This window comes from Centruroides sculpturatus, unplaced genomic scaffold (genome assembly GCF_000671375.1).
Source record: "Centruroides sculpturatus isolate CEXI.00-Female unplaced genomic scaffold, Cexi_2.0 scaffold308, whole genome shotgun sequence".
Taxonomy (NCBI): Eukaryota; Metazoa; Arthropoda; class Arachnida; order Scorpiones; family Buthidae; genus Centruroides; species Centruroides sculpturatus.
This window is the reverse complement of record NW_019384502.1, coordinates 528,655-549,302: the sequence shown is the minus strand read 5'-3', so window position 1 is coordinate 549,302 and position 20,648 is coordinate 528,655. Positions and strand designations below refer to the sequence as shown.

Below are 20,648 nucleotides of genomic sequence, written 5' to 3'. Positions count from 1 at the left end.
ATGTTATCTAATTGTAAAGATTTAATTGCATTTTTAAATTTAACTTATTAGTATTACAAGCATAACAAACTTGAAAATTTGATACAAAAACTTTAAATCTGCATAGTACTGTATATAAATTCTTTTTGATAAACATTTTTGTTATCATAGGTGAAATTTAAATTTGAACTACATATAACTTAAATTATTTTATGAAATTTTTAAAAATCATTTTATATCAAATAAATGTAAAAATTAAATGAGTACAAAGCAGAAAATAATTCACTACAATTACATATTTGATTCCTAGAATATAATATATGGGATGGTCACAAAGTTCTGACACATTTTGAAACAATATGACAAAGAAGGTAATTGGCCTAAGATGATACAATTTTCAACAATAGAACAACTCAGTTTTTGAGATTAAGTGACACAGGGCACTATAAACCATCTGAAATCAAAATGGCAACATTATAGGAAAAGGTAGTTTATGTTATAGATGTCTGAGACAAATTCAGTGGTTACTGTCTAGAAATGACATAGGAGAAAATAAAGATGCATATTGAATTTATTAAGAGGTAGATATGGAATTTTAAGAAGACAGAATTGGTTGCTGACTGGTCTTGCAGAAGCCAACCATTCATGTCATCTGAGACTATGAAGTGCATGAAGCCTACTAGCAAAGCCCAGAAAATCAAGTCACCATGATCATTTGATTTGCACTTTCCAAAAACAACTGTACTAAAAATTCTACACTTGAAATTGCATGTCTGTAAAGTACAAATTGTCCAAGCCATTCAGCCAAAAAATAAACCTTGACAAAATGAATTTGCACAGTTCATACTTTCATGTATATTGATGAGGACAATCAATACTTAACTAAAGTCTGTTTATCTGATGAAACAACCTTTCATCTATGTGGCAACCTTTCATCAATAACATTTGAATATGGGAATATGAGAATCCTTGCATGGTATATAAACATATTCATGACAGCCTGAAGCTTATGTATAGTGTGGATTGGTTCAAAACAAAATCTTTGGCCTCTTCTTCCTGTATAAACATAATCAATGCAAATGTTTATTTAGATTTGTTTCTTTCCACAACTTCAAGAATTAAAACTTCATGTGACTTTTCTCATTGGAGTTTGAATATTTATGCCAATGTGATTGGCATAAATATCCAAACACCAATGAGACTTTCCGAAACAGACAGATAGACAGAGATAAGTCTATCCCATGGATTTCATCTCTGAATTTTTTTCTTAGGTTATGTAAAAGATCACATCTACACAATACCAATTTAGTTGTTATGAAAAACAAAATTGCTGATTTTATCTAAACTATCACTATAGACATACTCAATAATGCATAGCATGATATTGAAGATCAATTAATGTGTAATGAACAAGGCTGTCAAAAGCTTGTATGGAGCCTGGAGTAGAGCAGGCCGTCCTTTTGCCCTTTTTTTTTTTCTTTTTTAACAAATGAAACACAGATGTTTTTTTATTAATAAAAGTCATTCGTAAAGATTTTTTTTTACTAAAAATAGCATTACGTTTTAGAAGTAAGAATTATTATGGATTCCTAAGTTTTCTCCAAGCCCGGAGAAAAATGCTTCTCCTTTTCAATGGTCCTGGTTGTGAGCTACTAATAGTGTTTGTTTAGAGGTGTATTGTAGCATGTATAAAAACTGAATTGATTTTTTACTACAAATTGTATCATCTTAGTTCAACTACTCTTTATATTATTTCAAAATGTGTGCAGAATTTTATTACGCTTATAGTGATAGTTATCTCTATGTGAATCTTTCAATAATTTTAAATGCAAATAATGTTCATCAAATATAAAGATCACTTTTGTTATATATTATTTTTTAGTAACTATCCTAATTATGAAAACTTTTGTACTTTAATCAACATTTGTGAGTTTTGATATTTTTACATATAGTAGAGCATCGATTATCCGAATCAATTGGGGACTGGGGTTGTTCGGAAGATCAATGTTTCGGATAACTGATTATGTACAAAAAAATATATTAATTTATCCCATCTTGACATTTTTCTCCGTTGCGTGTTGCTTCGCGCTGAATTTTCGTTGATGTTAAATCTGTTTGTATCCTTATCTGTTGACTATTGTATCGTTAAAAATTATTTTTTTATTTTGTACGAACAAAATAAATATATTGAAAAATATAAAAACAATAAAAAATTATACTTCAGAAGTTAATTTAGTATCAAAAACGTAAAATATTTGAGTAGCCCAAGACATAGCCAAAGATTGCAGTGCCACAGCATTGGCAAAAATTTAAATTTGCCGACTGGAATTCTTTCGAATGATTGACTTTCGGATAATCGACGCTCTACTGTATAAAATTCAAATGTAGCGTTAAATTTTACTTTATAGAAATGAATGAATTCTTTGATTTATGTTTTAGACATAATGATAATGCTATTTATTATAAAAATATTATCATAACAGCATAAACAGAACATAACAGCTATAAATGCAATTCTATAATATTCATTCATACAGTTAAGTTTAAATGATTCATATTTTAAAAATTTATAGTGAAATTTTTAGCTATGTGTTATATGATGTTACAACAATATTTCATTATGTATTTATTAAAATTTGTAATTTCGTTAATACAGAAAAAGTATTGCATAGTTTTCATATTGAAAGAAAAACTTGTTATAATTAGTTATTAACATAACAAAAATTAGAAAATCAAAAAAAGATTGTATTGAAGAGAAGAATAAATACAAATCATCAAGTTTTCAGATGTCAAAAAGTCTATATATTTTCTCTAAATGATCTTCCAGATTATATCAGGTTATAATATGGCTGCTATTTGATAATTGAATTTTAAGTAATTTTGTCTAGGGTTTTGTCTAGCAATGTCTGTAAAGTATGGCATCTCTAAGTAAAATTACTTAAGGTTTAATTATTAAATAGTAACCATATTAAAACTTGATTTAATCTGGCAGATCATTTGACCTTAATCAAAAATTGGGTTATTGGATGTTTACTAGGCTGCAATTTTCGAATTGCAGACCTATACATTACCACCATTATCTGTCCATCCATCTGTCCTTCAAGAGTGGAGTTAGATATGGAAAGCTTAGGGGCCAAAGACCCTGATTAACTATGTTCAAACTTCTGGTCTGGACCAGAAGTTACATGATTTTTAAAATTAAAAGATGATTAAAAATTGCAACTCAACATTGTAATGATTTCTCATATTTGTATATATCTTTTCTCTTTGTTTTTCTCATTAAGAGCATTTCTGTATTTAAAATCATACTAATTTCTTCCACTTTTTATTTTATAAGACCTTAAAGAAAACTATCATCATCATGAATTGATTTCAGCTTTTTTTTGTAAAGTAAATTAAGTTAATTCAACTTTTGAACTTGTGTTGATTTAGTACTAAATCTATATTTTCTATTTGTTTTTTTCACATCATAAAATTAAACTGACTCCAGAAATGTCATAAAATTGAAAATTATCCTTCTCTTTATAATTTTTTTTATTTTGTGTTGATTATTTATTTATTTGTGTATATTATATTTTATTTTAGTTCTACCAATATATTTATTCAATAGATTATTTCTAACTACAATAAAGATATCAATTCTTTGGATTATTTATAAGAAAGATTTGTCTTAATATTTATTTAAATGAAATTTAAATTTTGTAATCATTTGCTAAGTGATTGCAATTGACAAAATTTTGAAAATTATGGTTTGAGTATAAAGTAAAGAAGTGCTAACACCTATTAACTTTGAATAAATTTGTCTTTTTGTTTTTCAGTTTGGTATTACCATTTTTCATAAATATCTATTTCAATAAAAGATATAAAATTGAGGAAAGTGAAGGAAACACATTGAGAAAAAAGTTATGCACTGAGAAGAGGCATTGGAATATGATCAGTCATGGAGACATACAAGCATTGTATGCTACCTTGCAACTGCTGCTCTAGATCCCTCATACTCATACATGACCAAAGCAGACATCCTATCTGGGTCCCACAAATGATCAATGGGCAACAAGTCTGGATACTGGGCAAGTCAAGTCAGTGTAGCAATATGACAGAGACATCCCTGAGAGACAGTGTCTCTCAGGGATTATCTTGTTAGAAATAGCTGTTTGCAGCCCAGTCATGCCATACATAAGGTTACAAGCTTTCCTAAATGTACTGCTCCAAATGTCTCTTGAACCATTACTAAGAATACTGCCATATGAGATGGCTCCCCAGACCACTATGAGATAATATATCACTCAACAGTAAAGAAGGGATTGAAATGTTCACCAGTAGTCTTCCATACTCTAATATAATGGTTATCTGTTCCCAAACAGAACTGAGATTTGTTACTAAAAATAATACACTACCAGTTGGTAGCAGTCCATGCCTCTCTATCACAATACCATTGTATCATTGTAAATAAAGCCAATGACATTGGGAATGCTAATAGCAGGATGCTTTGTTGTTGCTATGCAAGCAAATTTATCCTTGCTGGTCACTTGCCAATAGTACAGAGAGAGAGAGGTACTGTAGTAAGGCTTTCACCTATCTCTGAATAGTGGACAAAGATGTATCACAGCTGTTTGTATTTGTCTCATGAGCAGATGATCATCTTTCCTAGCAACCTATCTGGGGCATCCAAAGTCTGTGTGTGATATATGTGTGCAGGTCCATTGCCCCAATATCGCCTCATAGTCCATATGGTGAACAATTCAAAAGACAATTCTATTTCCTTCAGCCTGACAATTTTGACTTTCTCAAATTCCATCAGCTATAGTGTAATTTCTTTTACTACATCTTACAGACATCTTACATACATGGCATTTGAAAATCTCAAACAGCATGTATAATGAAAATTCTGAAAACAATGAGCCTCTTCAAGCTTTTTTATAAAATACTAGGTTAGTTAATTTTATACGCACTAATGGCATTATTGAAGTGCAATCAGATCACAACTGTAATCATGTACATAGCTGTAGACAGATTTTTGCAGTAATCAAACAGTTCTAACTGGGTGCATAACTTTTCATATCAATATGTGTATAATGAGTTGATTAAAAATGAAGTTGAAAAATTATATGGAAAGAATTAGAGTAAAAACAAGAAATCATTGAATAAAAAGCATTAAGCAGGAATTAGGAAATACTTTGTTTTTAGAAAAATAGTAATTAACAAGATTAATGAAGAGAGAGTAATTAAACATAGAAAACTAAAAGCACCATAGTCTTTGAAAACATGTAAATGCAGCTGATGTTCATTGGGTAGAAAACTAAATCAAAAAGTAATGTTAACCTGTGTTTATTAGATTTTAATTGGAAATTGAAAAAGCTAACTGACATGTATTTTTTTAATTTTTATTTATATTGTTTATTTATTTATTAGCAATTATTAAAATATTAACAAATATTAAAATTTTTTCTACTTTTAATTCAGACCTATTAGTGATGTAAGTTTCAGTTTTATTTTATGCTAGTTTAATTGTAATTTTTAGATTTTAGTTAGTTTTAAAAAAAATTTACATCTGTTCTAAAAAGTTTCTATATAAAATTGCAATGAAATCAGCTTTGAAATTATTCCTCATTTAAATAGATATTTAGACTTTAATAAAGTTTGTGATCTCTTTCCATTGATCTGATGTCATGTACTTGGCTTTAGACACAAATTATAAAAATAGCATATGCTTTAATGTTCTTTACATAGTAAAATTAAGTAATAAATTAAGCCATGCATTATTTGAAGGTAGTTTGTATAAAATACTAATATGATTCACTTTGTATAATCAGCAGTGTGTAATTTTTTGAAACATTAATAATTTAAACATGGATAATAATAATCTGACCATTCATCAATGTGAAAAGCAAAATATTTTAAAATACACCTTTGCAATTTATAAATTATTTATACAAAAATATTTCCAAATATTTATATACTCATAGACAATTGATAAGCTTGTCAATTGATGTTTAATTTCAAAATAAGGCAACTGTTTTGAAATAGTTTTTACATTTAATTGAATAGATTACATTCAAAAAGAACCAATTCAGATTTAAAACTATTTGATCATTATAAAAAGCTATAGCGTAACTATTGAGTTGCAATATATCTATTAACAATTTATCATTTAACAAAAATAGTATATTCTCATTTTTTCACACAGAATTTTTTAAGGAAATTTTAATAGATGTTATTAATAATGTGACTAAAATTTAAAATGCATGTATCTAACATGTTTATTAATGTTAGATTAATATTGATAAGAATTCATAAAATGAAACTTAATGTATATTTTTCAATACAAAGTATTTTTCATTAAAAATAATTCTTAAATATGTAAATATTTGCTTAAATGAATTAAATACATGATTTAAATTTGTGATAAAATATGGGGTAATGTTGTTTTATGACAGATGATAAGTATCAATATGTTAGTTAAATGGGTAAACTGTTATCAATAGCATTATTTAATTTATCTGTTTATGTTTTAATTTATATATATACTAAAATATTTTATAGTCTATAATGCAATAGATTAGTATATATTGTATATTTACAAAATGCAAATTTTTATATTTGATTTATGAACATTATTAGACTTAAAATTACTAATCAATTCAGACTATTAAATAAGACAAAAAAAATAATAACAACCTTCTCGTCGCTCATTTTTAATTGCTTGCAATTTTTCAACGTTATGTGCATCACTCAACCACAATTGCATTCTGATGAAAGGTTCTCTTCCTTTGATGCTTAACATATGCCATGGTTTTGGCTTTGATAATAATTCACTTACTGAGCCTTGCGAAAGTCCAAGTACTGCCTCACCAAATATCTGAAAAAATATCAAATATTAAATTGTGAATAGAGTAAATTGATAATAAAATAAATTTTACTAATTGATGAGTTGATTAAATTTGTTTCTGAAGTTTTGTTAAATTAAATAATAAATTCTTAGTGAAAATATTTTGAAATTTTGAAATTAATATTTAAAAACAAAATCAAAAGGATGTCTTAATTATAAAATTTAAATACAACAAAGTCTATTTTTTAAATAATTAGCTTGTTTTTTTTTTTTCATTTGAATGTTTTCAAAATCAAAAATTCCATCTTTAGAAGAACATTCTGAAATTATATTCTTATTAGAGATATTTTATGAATATATGTCTTATTTAGTATTATATTGAAATTTTGTTCATTAAAAAATGTTCAAAATAATTTTTCCTCAAATTTTGAACAGAATATAAAGAACTGTCACAAATTAATTTTCAATTATATTTGGTTTATATAATGCATTATATTATAGAAAATTACTAAATTAAAAATTATTTTTATTAATAGAACAATTTGTATGTCAGATAAGGAAAATAGATAAAATTCTGAATTTTATATATAAACGTTGTATAAATATGATAGAAACATAACTTTTATGCATTAGTATTTTTATTATAGTTAAACATTATATTAATAATTTTTAAAATGATTTCTGTTAAAATATAAAACTTATTTTAATTTTTTAATCATTAACTATATTTTAAATTTAAACTATCATTTTATTTTTGTACAGTAATACCTCGACTTACGCAAACCCGGAGTTACGCGATTTTCAAATCTCGTTGATTCGTCTTTTGTTTGAGCGCCACGCAACTTTTGATTACTCACTCCCCCCACACTATTGTTCAGCTTACATGTTCAGACGTGTTGTGCGGAATTGACACATAGCTACAATTTATTTCTGTGTTTGTTATATCTACGAAGCTTTCAGAGACTCTATGTGGTGATTTCTTGTAACCGTGAACGAATCAAAAGAAGAGATAAGATTAACGAGAACATTTATTAGCTTACATACATCCGACTTGGATTTTACATGAATTGCGAAATTATACCCCGACTTACACGAATTCGACTTACGCGGTTATTGCTCGGTCCCACCTATCGCGTAAGTTCGGGGTATCACTGTATTTAAAAAAATGATAATAATTACTACTGCTTCAAAACTTATTTACTCATTATATAAATTTTAATATTTATTGTTAATGTTAATATTAATGTTTTCTATAATTCATCAGAGATTAATTATATGAATTCTTATATACTGTTTCAGTGTGACAAATTACTTATTAAAATTCAATTAATTTAAAAATTACATTCTAAAAATTTTATAGTATTAACATATCAATATATTATTTAACAAATTAAGTCATTGTACTTTATCATATTTGTTTTAATTCATTCTCTAAAAAATTTGGAAAATCATGAAAAATCTCATTAATATTATTTATAAAACAGAATTAGTAACAGATTAGGAAAGTTTATGAAATAAACTTTTCTAATCTGTTAGAAATTTCTAATATAATAGAATTTATTTCATAAATAACGTTTTTAACATTGTGAATTTTTTACCTATTTTTTACCTTTGTTTTAAGAAGTATATTCTTAAAAAAAAAAAACCATGTTAGCTGTTACTTCTGTGGTTGTATAAAAAGAATTAAAAGATAGACTTGAAAATGTGATATTTTTATAAATAGTCTAAACTTGAATTATTTATGAAATAAATTCTATTATATATCATTATAAAAAGAATTCTTTATGATTGTGAATAATAAAATACATTATGAATTTATTGCTTAATTCATTCAATGCAAAGATTTATCAGAATCCTAACAAATGTAATCAAATATCTTTTAAACAGTTTTAATGTTATTAAGATTTACTTTAAATAAAGTCAGTGTAAATATTATGACTTAATCTAAAAGAATGAGAAGATTTAAAATATATGTTAATTTTTTCTTTGTGTGATATGCTATAGAAATAGTTTCAAATTTGCAAGTCATTTAGGCTATTATTTTGTTTTATTATTTTACGATAAACTTTTCATCATTTGAATGTACAAATAGTGTCTATTTGTTTTGAATTTAACACTATTTAAATATTTTATCTACCAAGCAATACTGTTTAAACTTAAGAAAGTTCTAAAGTCAACTAAAACTAAATTATAAATGGATATACCTTTTGTCCAATGTTATGAGCCATCAAAGTTTCTTTAATTCTAGATGTAATTGCCTGAGTATCAAGATCAGTTGTAAGTGCTGCCATTTCATAGACAGATGGCTGAACATATGATGAATTTCGTGGACTATGTCCTCTCCTTGCATTATTCCCATTAGATGATGTAGATGCATTATTAGATGAATTATTGTTTGTTATTAATGGAAGGGCTGGTACATCTGATATGGAAGATAGGGCAGATTCTGAATGAGGTATAAATGTAGAATTGCTAGATAGTGAATGCCTACTTTCAGAAATCCTCTGAGTTAATAAATTTCCTTCTGAGGTAGGAGGTACAAGTTTGCTGGTTCCTGCATAAAATAAAAATTATAATTTGTATGAAATTAATATTTTATATATTTACTAAAATTACATAAAATAAATTATCAACAATATTATCATAATTGTTATTATAAAGTAATTTAATACTTTTATGAGATTTTTTAAATAATCAAAATAGATTTTTCATTTACAATTTATAAATTAATATATTTGAAAACAACAAATATTTATTCAAATAGTTTAATTATTTATTGTGTTATTTTTGGTAATAGCCTTTTGTTTGTTTAAATTTAATTTTGCACTTTTAAAAATAATTCAGTTAAGCTTATGTTATTTTTAAGCAAACTAAATGTTTTGTTAAAAATGTTATTTAATACATAAATGATTGACAATTTTATGATAGGATAAAAAATTATTCTAAAACATTCATGCACATATTATAGGTTAAAATAACAAGATTTTGTTTGACTAAAATATTCATTTAAGTTAAATCCATTAAAAATTACTGTATAAAAATATTAGTTTTCTTAATAATAATCAACGTATGCTATATTGTAAATTTAATAAGTACTATTGTCCTGATTTTCAACTAAAATAATCATTTTAATTGAAAATTTATTACAGATTATTTGTGATATTTAATACATTGTGATATTACATTTTCTTCAATAATAACAAATCAATATATTTCTTAAAAACAAAATGATTTTTATAACCTAGCTAGTATTCCTAATGTTTAATATTGTATATTGTATTACAAAATGAATATGAACTAATGTAATTTCATAAAAAATGCTATTAGAATTTACTGCTGTTTAATTGATGTAAGGAAGTTGTAATCTAATGAAAAAATAATGCAAAACATAGACATTGCTCTATTTATGTATTCATTTATATTTGTTTTTTTCTAATTATTCATAACAATATTCCTTATTTCAAAAATTTTGAAATAAACAATTGCTTAATTTGGATGAACTATAGAGGGTCATTAAAACAAAAAAAATTATCATAGGAATGAGTTATCACTATATTAATATATGATTGTTACAACAACCTATTGCTGAAATAATTTCTGAAATACATCCTTAAATTTGAAAATACTCTCTTAAAGGTATTTTTCGAATTTTTCCTGTTATTTTATCTTTCATAGTATTTTTATTGCTTATTCAGTTCTACTTAAGTTTCCTTTCAGTTGTGGCTATGTGCCATAATTGTATAGTCATAGTTTATATTTTTAAATATAATATTTCCTTTGTCTTCATATCTATTGTCTTTCTTTCTGGAACTTTCTCCTGACTTTTGTTTAACAGCGTAACAGCAGGTGACCCCTTAGTAACAATGGGAAGGTGTGTGACCCTCAGGGTATAACAGTGACCATGAGGTCATTCTTGGAGGTAGAATGAGAGAGAAAAGGACACACGAATAAAGCTCTTAGAGTTTTTTTTCTGGAACCACGTGGAGATGAAACGGACTTTTCGAGGGGAAAAGGAAATCGAGGATAGCGAAAACTGAGAAGGGTGTTTTCATTCGTTCCAGTGTGTATAGCGAAATAAAATTCCTTAGGAAAGTAATTTATATTCATCATGAATCGAGAAGTTCATCCCACTTACAAATATCACCATGAAAAATGCCAAAATCATTGGGTACCCGACTTTTCTCTCATCTTTATTTTTCATTTTCTTTCTTGCCTTAAATCTATATTTCATCTTTAGTAAATAATAATTAGCCGTAATTTTAGCCATAAGATATAATTTGTATTTTCTATTGGTAGACTAGTAATTTAAGTAAGGAAGAATTGTCGCAATTTATAACTTATGTTAAATGTTAGTTACTAAAATAGTGTAATAAGTTCAGGGATAGAGAGTGTAGCTGGCATCTGATTAATATTTCCTGTATTCCGTATGCGAATTAAAGACTCTTATATTATAAAAGTTGAGTTTCTTTGTCCACGGTATTCATGCACTTCACACAGTCAATATTTCATTGTAAGTGTCATTGTAAATCATTGTAATCATGACAATGTAAGAGTTATAATTTTTTAATAACTTTAGAAATATTTTTTTGTATATGTAAATGATATTTATGCAAAGAATATTTGAATAATTTTTTAATTTACTAGGAAATTATATATTTTTGACATAGTGTATAAATACACATGTATATGTATGCACAGACCAAAACACACACATATATTTAATCATATATGTAACCTTTCACTGATGATGTCTTTTAAATATTTTAAGTCTAGTTTTACAAAATATATTTTTATAGTAAAATTTTTGTAGCAATACAAGGAAACTATAATGTACTTTTCATTTTTAAACTTTAATTGAATATATTAAATTGAAATATAACAATAACAATATAATATTGGGTTGTTCGGAAAGTAATTTAATTTTTTCCATGAAAAAAAAACAATAATTTTATAATAAATAAATATTTTATTGAATTATATATTGACCATTTTAGTCAAATACCTGTTGTCATCGTTTCTGGTAGTAGCATGATTTCACATTCATAAAAGTTTTGATTGTTGCTTACAAAAAACTGATCCAAGTGATTTTTGACATTGTCATTTCAAGTAAATGTCTTACAGTTAAAAAAAAATTGTATAGACCGGAACAAGTAATAATCTCAGTGTGCTCAATCTGCAAATATGGTTGGTGTGATAGCACATCCCATCTAAGTTATAACAGTTTCTGATGAGTTACCAAACTTGTGTGAAATTTGATTATAATGGTAAAATACTACACCTGTTTTGTTGATCAATTCTGGCCGCCTTTTCTGTTTGATGATATTACTCAATTTGTTTACTCAATCGCAGTACACTTTCGAATCAATTGTTAAATTGTCTGGTAAAAGTTCCAAAAAAAAAAATTTTCTTAAAATCCCACCAAAGAGAGCATCTCTCTTTAAGAACATGTGGAATGCATATATCAAGTTTTGAAACAAAACCAATTTGTTTCAAGTAATCATAAACAGTTCAATTTGACAAATTTAATATCTTAGTGAATTCCACGTGTTGTTATTTGGCAGTTTGCTTCAATCAGTACCTTTATTTTGTTTTCATTGGCTTCAACTGGCCATCCAGAACGTGGTGCATCTTCAATATTGAAATTGCCAAAACGAAATTTTGTAAACCAGTTTTGGCACTGTCTTTCTCTCAACACATCATCTCCATATATGTACCACAATTTTTTTCTTGCTTGAACAGCCTTTTGATTTTTGGTAATAAAAAAGAAAAATATGCCGAAAATGATGCTTTTGAACTTCCATATTTGATGGGACACAAAAAATAAACAATTGCACAAAATCAAACAAAATTTTTTATAAATAAACCTTAAAATGCTAGCTGTCAAAATATATAATGATAATATGGTTTAGAATGAAAATGGCAGGAAAAATACGACTAATGTGTCTAGTAGTAAAAAAAAAATGAAATTACTTTCCAAACAACCCAATATAAAATTTACATAACAATTATCAAGTAACAAGAGTGATATTACAAAATCATCTTTTGTGTTGAAAATACAAAAAAGTCACAATAACAAATTTAAAATAGTTAAATTTTTAAATGTTTACTTCATTTTTGTGATTTCTAGAAATTTTAATATCTAAAAAATGTTTTTGTAAAATTACATTGTTAAAAATCTATGAAATTAATATCTAAAGATAACAATTTAAAATCTTATATCATGAGAAATGTTATTGAATTGCTGGATGGCTGAGATGGTTAAAATGTTAGCCTGCTGCTCTAGAGGACCCAGAATGAAAATCAAATGAGTAACCCTACAAATTTTATATGGGTGGTACATCTTGGATATGTTGAGAATCATTCCATATTGGGAATGAAAATTACTGTGATTGTTACATTCTACTAAATTAAAATAGTTTTAATATTGAATATTGCTCCTTTTTTGTAATGTGAACTATTTTTGAATTTGTTATTAAGTTAACTGATTATAAGCATTTGAAATATAAATTAAATAAATATTCTTACTAGTATCCAATATATATATTGGATACTATGGATAATTCCTTAGGAAAGTAATTTATATTCATCATGAATCGAGAAGTTCATCCCACTTACAAATATCACCATGAAAAATGCCAAAATCATTGGGTACCCGACTTNAGTCTAAACTTGAATTATTTATGAAATAAATTCTATTATATATCATTATAAAAAGAATTCTTTATGATTGTGAATAATAAAATACATTATGAATTTATTGCTTAATTCATTCAATGCAAAGATTTATCAGAATCCTAACAAATGTAATCAAATATCTTTTAAACAGTTTTAATGTTATTAAGATTTACTTTAAATAAAGTCAGTGTAAATATTATGACTTAATCTAAAAGAATGAGAAGATTTAAAATATATGTTAATTTTTTCTTTGTGTGATATGCTATAGAAATAGTTTCAAATTTGCAAGTCATTTAGGCTATTATTTTGTTTTATTATTTTACGATAAACTTTTCATCATTTGAATGTACAAATAGTGTCTATTTGTTTTGAATTTAACACTATTTAAATATTTTATCTACCAAGCAATACTGTTTAAACTTAAGAAAGTTCTAAAGTCAACTAAAACTAAATTATAAATGGATATACCTTTTGTCCAATGTTATGAGCCATCAAAGTTTCTTTAATTCTAGATGTAATTGCCTGAGTATCAAGATCAGTTGTAAGTGCTGCCATTTCATAGACAGATGGCTGAACATATGATGAATTTCGTGGACTATGTCCTCTCCTTGCATTATTCCCATTAGATGATGTAGATGCATTATTAGATGAATTATTGTTTGTTATTAATGGAAGGGCTGGTACATCTGATATGGAAGATAGGGCAGATTCTGAATGAGGTATAAATGTAGAATTGCTAGATAGTGAATGCCTACTTTCAGAAATCCTCTGAGTTAATAAATTTCCTTCTGAGGTAGGAGGTACAAGTTTGCTGGTTCCTGCATAACGTCGCTCATTTTTAATTGCTTGCAATTTTTCAACGTTATGTGCATCACTCAACCACAATTGCATTCTGATGAAAGGTTCTCTTCCTTTGATGCTTAACATATGCCATGGTTTTGGCTTTGATAATAATTCACTTACTGAGCCTTGCGAAAGTCCAAGTACTGCCTCACCAAATATCTGAAAAAATATCAAATATTAAATTGTGAATAGAGTAAATTGATAATAAAATAAATTTTACTAATTGATGAGTTGATTAAATTTGTTTCTGANAAATAGTAATGCAGTTAGAGATATAATGATATTATATAAAGTTTATATAATAAACTTTTTCAATTTAAATGTACAGGGGAGTACAAAAGTAAATATACAGTTGTGAATCTGAGAAATATACGTATTTAGTATTCATTATTATTGTTATTTTGTATTCCTTATTAACGTGATTTAATTTATGCATAAAAATAAAAATTTTTTTCTTCTATGCTTTTTCCACAATAACAACTGTATACCTACTTTTGCATCTCTCTGTATTCTAACAACAGAATTAAAAATATTCCAAAAATGTTTAATAATGAAGTCTAAGACACAACTGTAAATCTGATTTATCTCTTACATTACAGACAGAAACAGCATTGATTATAGTTGAATTTCTTATAATTTGTTATTGTCTACTCAATAGTTTTTGAAAGTTATTGGGTTTCATACAGTTATCACAACCATTACTATAAATTTCAACTTAAAATTATATTATTATTAAAGTTTTCATATTTTTACCTGGTGAAGTAGTAGTTCCTCCATATCCTCCAGTCCTCATTAATTTTTCTGGAGCGATTTTGTACTGGGAGGCAACAAGTTTATGTACAGCATTGTCATCTTCTAAGAATATTTTCATACGAATGAAAGGCTCACGTCCTTTTTGTGTCAGCATATGCCAAGGTTTTGGACGGGCCAAGAGATCTGAGACAGATCCCTGTGATAAACCTAGGACATTCTCCCCAAATAACCGCTGACTAATGGAATATTGACTAAGTTGTTCTTTTACCTAAATAAAACAAAGCATCATATTAGAAACTATTTTAACATAGTTGTATATTCCTTTAAAAGCATTTTTATGCATATATATCTTTGTGATAAAATAATGCAATCATTTATTTAAAATTTTTATTTTGAAAAATAAAAATTTTGATTATTTGGAATAAAATAAAACATGTTAATTTGAAAATTTCATTTTATTATCAATATTTCTTAAAACTATAACTGTTATAATTTAAAAATAGATAAAGTTACAATTGTAAGATATCTTAAAATTATAATTAAATTTTAAAACTACACATCTAATGAGCTTATTTAATTAAATTACACAACAAAAATAGTAAATTTTTCCAAAGTTATGGTACGTTTATAGAATTTTATATGATAATTTAAAATACTTAAAAGGATAATAGTGTAAGTAAATGAAGCAATCAACATAATACTGTTTTAAATATTTTATGTACAAGTATTTCACAAATGTTTTCGTTTGTTTTATACAGGTTTCTTCAGACAAAATAAATTAAAACAGAATCTAATTTATACGACTAAGTTATTTGAAAAGTTTTAAAAATTCATTAAAATAAACTAATTTAATAAATAAATACAGTGTTAAAAAATACTGTTAAATTTTCAACTATTAAAGTTTGAGTTAAGTTACATAATTTAATTTTCAAGTAAAGAGAGAAATTAAACATTCCTACATGGTTTCATTTTTTTAAGTAGCAATGAATTTTATTTTTATAAAAGATAAGATTCTTTAAAGTTTACACTACTATTAACAAATTAATTCTTTATGCATGTATATAAATATTTTATGAATTATAAAAGTAATACAAATTTAATTAAGTAATAATATTTTTATATTTTCATAAACTCTAGGCCAATGTAAAGGTAAGCTATTAAAAAAAAAATCTAGTCAAACTCAAAATTAATATATTTTCACAGATCATTGCAGGTGTACGATATTACATTTTAGTTATCATATGCAAAGTGTCTTCAATTACAATAAATTCTTAAATTATTTGAATGATATATACAAAACTAAATACTGTCTAAAATGTCAGAAGAGTTTCTAGATTCAGAGCTTGTTTTTTTCTTTTTTAAATCTAAGTCAATAAAATGTAAAATTTATTTTTGAGCTTTTTATATTCATTTTGGTAGAATTAGAGAAGAGTTAGATGTATAGCTTATTTTCATTGAAATCAAATTATAACTAGAATCAAATTATGAAATTGCTTAGGTATTTTTGATTTTTCACAGAATTAATCTATATTAAAAATTAAAAAAAAATAAAAACAAATTTAAGTTATTTTTATATATTTTCTTATTTAGAAGATGTAAATAAATGTTTTTAAAATTTTTTATATTGTTTTAACAAAATTTCTAGAACAATATTTGATTTGTATTATAGAAACAGTTCCAAAAACTGAAATTTTGGTTTATTATTTCTTCAACTAATTAACATAGTTATTAATAACCAATTTATTATTTTGAATCAGCATCATTTTTGTTATCATGAATAATTTGATTAAAAAAGGAATTGAAATAATTTTATGAGATATGGATCCTGAATGATATGAAGATCTCTTGATTTAATGAACACTGATGTGATGAATTTTGGAATCAATGGGTCAAATCTATTGGTTCTGAGCTGTCCATCTGGAAATTGGAAATGAAATACTTGAGAATATCAGACTACAGCTGTTAGTGTACAGAATATCCATTAGATAGTGCATTAGCAACTATTGTTTATATCCTGCTTGAAAGCAATGTAGTTTTTACTGTTGTAACTATGAGGGTAGTATAGACCCTCCTATTGTATATCTCTTACAAAGTGAATTTTCTAGTTGACCATGGCTTTAGATAACAGACAAAAAGCATTATTAGTATTTCATATTTATAATAAAGAAAAAATATCCACTTTATATCTAATTAACAAATATACAACCTGAGAGTAAATAGTCCATAAAAGTTTTAAAATAAAAGAGCCTCATTTTATTTTTGTTTAACAGTTTAATACATGTTTTTGATCAAAAGGACTAAAAAAAAAATAATAGTAATGAAACTAACTTGTATTAGTAATCAAATGGAAGCAAACAATGAACATATTAATAATGTATGAACAGATAAATTATGATAAATTCTTCTCTTCCATAATATTACTATTACCACATATATGTAATTAAAACATTGTATAAAAATTTAAATTACTTTTTGTTATGAGCAAACTTAATTGATTATACATTATGTTCATTTGAGAGTTTGTTAAATTTAATAAATTCAAAAAATTATAATTCTGTTACTTTAAATCAATAGTTATTCAAAACTTTAGTAGTATATTAAATTTATTAGTATAATCTTGCTTTCATTTTTATTTTAATTTAAAACATATAATCATTAAATTACTTAGATTTATTGTTTTATATTACAAAATTATTAAATGAATATTACAATTACAATTATTAAAATGTAACTTCCAAAGTTAATTGGCATTATTTATTAATTTTAATATTTTTTTGTTTAACAACATTACTAAATGCTTTTAATCAAAATATGACAAGTTGTTTAAAACATTTTTTTAAATAAAGTTCATTTCATTTTGATTTATTCAGTTTGCATTAATTTAGTTCTAGCTGATTAAATCAAAAAAGTTGTAGCATTAATAAAAAATTTAATGACTAGTATCATATTATCAGATTACCATAGACAATTTTTTTGTGACTAATACAATCTTTAATGTTGTTAAATATGTAATCAATGTGTAATCATTCAATTTGAGTTAATAATATAACAGCATATTAAGTTTAGATTCAGAAAGAATATTTGAAATAGAAACATCCAAATTAATAATAATTACAAATAATAACATAAATATATTATAAGGAATTAAATTATTTAAAAAAAGTAAAATTTATGAATTATTAATTAAAGTTATGCTGCATACTTATTTTTTTAATAGTTTCATAAAACTGATTTAACACTGTTGACATTGTTTTCTTTACAAGTGGTAAAAATTATTCTCAAAATAGTTCTAATTAATTATATTTCTCTATTATTAGTATTAAGTTTAGGAAATTTTTGAGAAGCGATTAAAATTTGAAAAAATTTTAGTTTAATTATGTAATAATAATACTATAATTTTTTTTCTAGGTTATGAAATCTGTGCTTTGATTTTATTTAAGTTACTAATTGGTTCAGACGTATGTTACAATCTCTCCTGGAAAAAGAGGAAGTGCTCCTTTAAACAAGAATAAGATTAACTCAGAGAGAAGCGACTTCAGAGTCACAATCTAAGACTAACGGTCTATGTGTCAATGTTAAAGAAAGGAATTTCTAACTCGAATAAATCTCCAAGTGAATCAAATTCCCCTATTTCATCGAACTTGACAAATGCAGTTGAAATGACAGGTAAAAAGATCAGTTGAACTAGATGGAAGTAAAATTGTAGGTTTAAAAGAGAAAATAGATACATTAAAAAATGAGAAAGTGTTACTGTGATATAAATTTAACTTGTTAATTAATTAAATGAATAAAAATAATTTAATATTACATCTCTATCCAAATACAAAAATACTTCTCTACAGAATAAATAATTAATTTTCTAAACAATGTTTAAACTTAATACAGCTAAAGAATACTGATATAGTGGAACTGGTATAATTAAAAAATAATTCTTGGCATACTATTTATTTTACATTGGTCAATGTACAAATAAGAAATCAAATTATTAATTCATTCTATGAATCAAAATGGAAAAATCATCATAAATGGGTTACACAAATATCTTCTGATCTTACAAAGGAATCTAGAGAAAGGAAAAAATTAATTCCTATTTATATAAAAATGAAGAAACAAAAAGCACGATGACTACATTTTATCTAATAATAATAAATTTACATATTGTTTTAAAAAGCAACAAATACTTAACATAGATAATTTTTTATAGATTATTCTGGTAATATCAAAGAAGCATTAAAAGATATGCATAAATGTAAACAAGCTGAGAGTCATTTCTAATTATAGTAAGACAACAGATGCAATATGTTATAATACTAAACTGGAATTGTCAGAGATTGAGATTAAAATTTGCTTCACTCCAATTCTTTATGAGTTAATTCCCACCAGATAATTTTGGGGGAAATTACAGAAACATAGCTAATAGATTTAATGAAAAATAATAAAAAAAGCTTAGAAAGATATTGGATTATAATGGAACCAGCTGGCAAATCATTCTCAAGGAGGTATTTGTCTTTTCATTAAAAAAATATTAGAGGAAATAGATCAACAAAAGAAAAAAAATTTTTATGTATTGGTACAAATCAAAATTAATACAATATATAATAATACTGTAATAGTTAATAATTTTTGAAATAATTTTATATTATTTTTATGAATATTCTGTATGATACATATTTATTCAACATAATAATCTGAAATGTTAATATTCTGTGAATCAAAATTAATGAAGATAATCAGTAACAATTAAGAAGCAAGGTTTCCTTTTGTATTGTTTTCATATGTACACAAAGTGTTTTTATAAAAAAAATTATCAGACGTTTTTCTTATATAGAATTTTAGAGAGTGTTTTCATCTGGAACTTATTATAACCAGATTAAATCAAAATGTCTTACAATATGAGCATTTTTTGATTTAATCCAGGATCTAACAGAACTTATTTATTGTTCTTTTTATCATTTAAATATTTATACTTTTCTCAAATAAATGAATATTTAATGGAATATTTAACATTATTATTTTATGCAATCAATAAAAATAAATCAAATGTAAAAGGATAGATATAACATTATATTTAGATTTTCTATAATATATTAATCTGCTTGATTTAACATTTCTACAAAGTGAGTTGAAAGTAATTATTTTTTGTATTATATATTTATATAGGTAAAATAGTATTAACCTGCACTGAAAATATTAGCAAATCACATTGAGAATTTCAGCTAGCTTCATAAAAGCTGATTAATTTTTTAACAAAGTTCATAAATTTATTCCATTAGAAAAATGAAACTCTCTTACTCTTTTAAAAAATTTCTTATTAGAAAACTATATTAAAAATATTATCATTGAATTTTGAGTTAAATCAGTTCCATGTTTTTTCATATATATAATTTATATCTTATGCAAAAAACATACTTTTATAGGTAAATGTCTAAATATCAATATTTTATCTAACATAAAATTTGTTAAAAAACTATTGATATATATTTCCTGCAAACTTTGCTTTTATGTTATCAGTTACATCATACAGACTTCCAGTCTGATTCTCATTAACAAATTTATATGTATATATAAA

At 25.1% G+C, this 20,648-nt stretch overlaps 1 protein-coding gene across 5 annotated transcripts in view; it reads right to left on the bottom strand.

Annotated features, from left to right (window-relative positions):
• LOC111622116 (homeobox protein cut-like 1) overlaps positions 1 to 20,648 on the bottom strand; it is a 193,662-nt gene that overhangs the window by 5,352 nt on the left and 167,662 nt on the right. The window contains exons 16-18 of one of the 5 annotated variants that reach the window (XM_023364442.1): positions 15,080 to 15,347; positions 13,952 to 14,193; positions 6,658 to 6,838 (exon numbers count right to left, since the gene is read on the bottom strand). In XM_023364442.1, coding sequence (XP_023220210.1) covers positions 6,658 to 6,838; positions 13,952 to 14,193; positions 15,080 to 15,347 — 691 coding nt within the window. Of the gene's footprint in view, positions 1 to 6,657; positions 6,839 to 13,869; positions 14,302 to 15,079; positions 15,348 to 20,648 lie in introns of those variants that run through there. The other 4 variants (XM_023364438.1, XM_023364440.1, XM_023364439.1 and 1 more) reach the window with 4 other exon arrangements.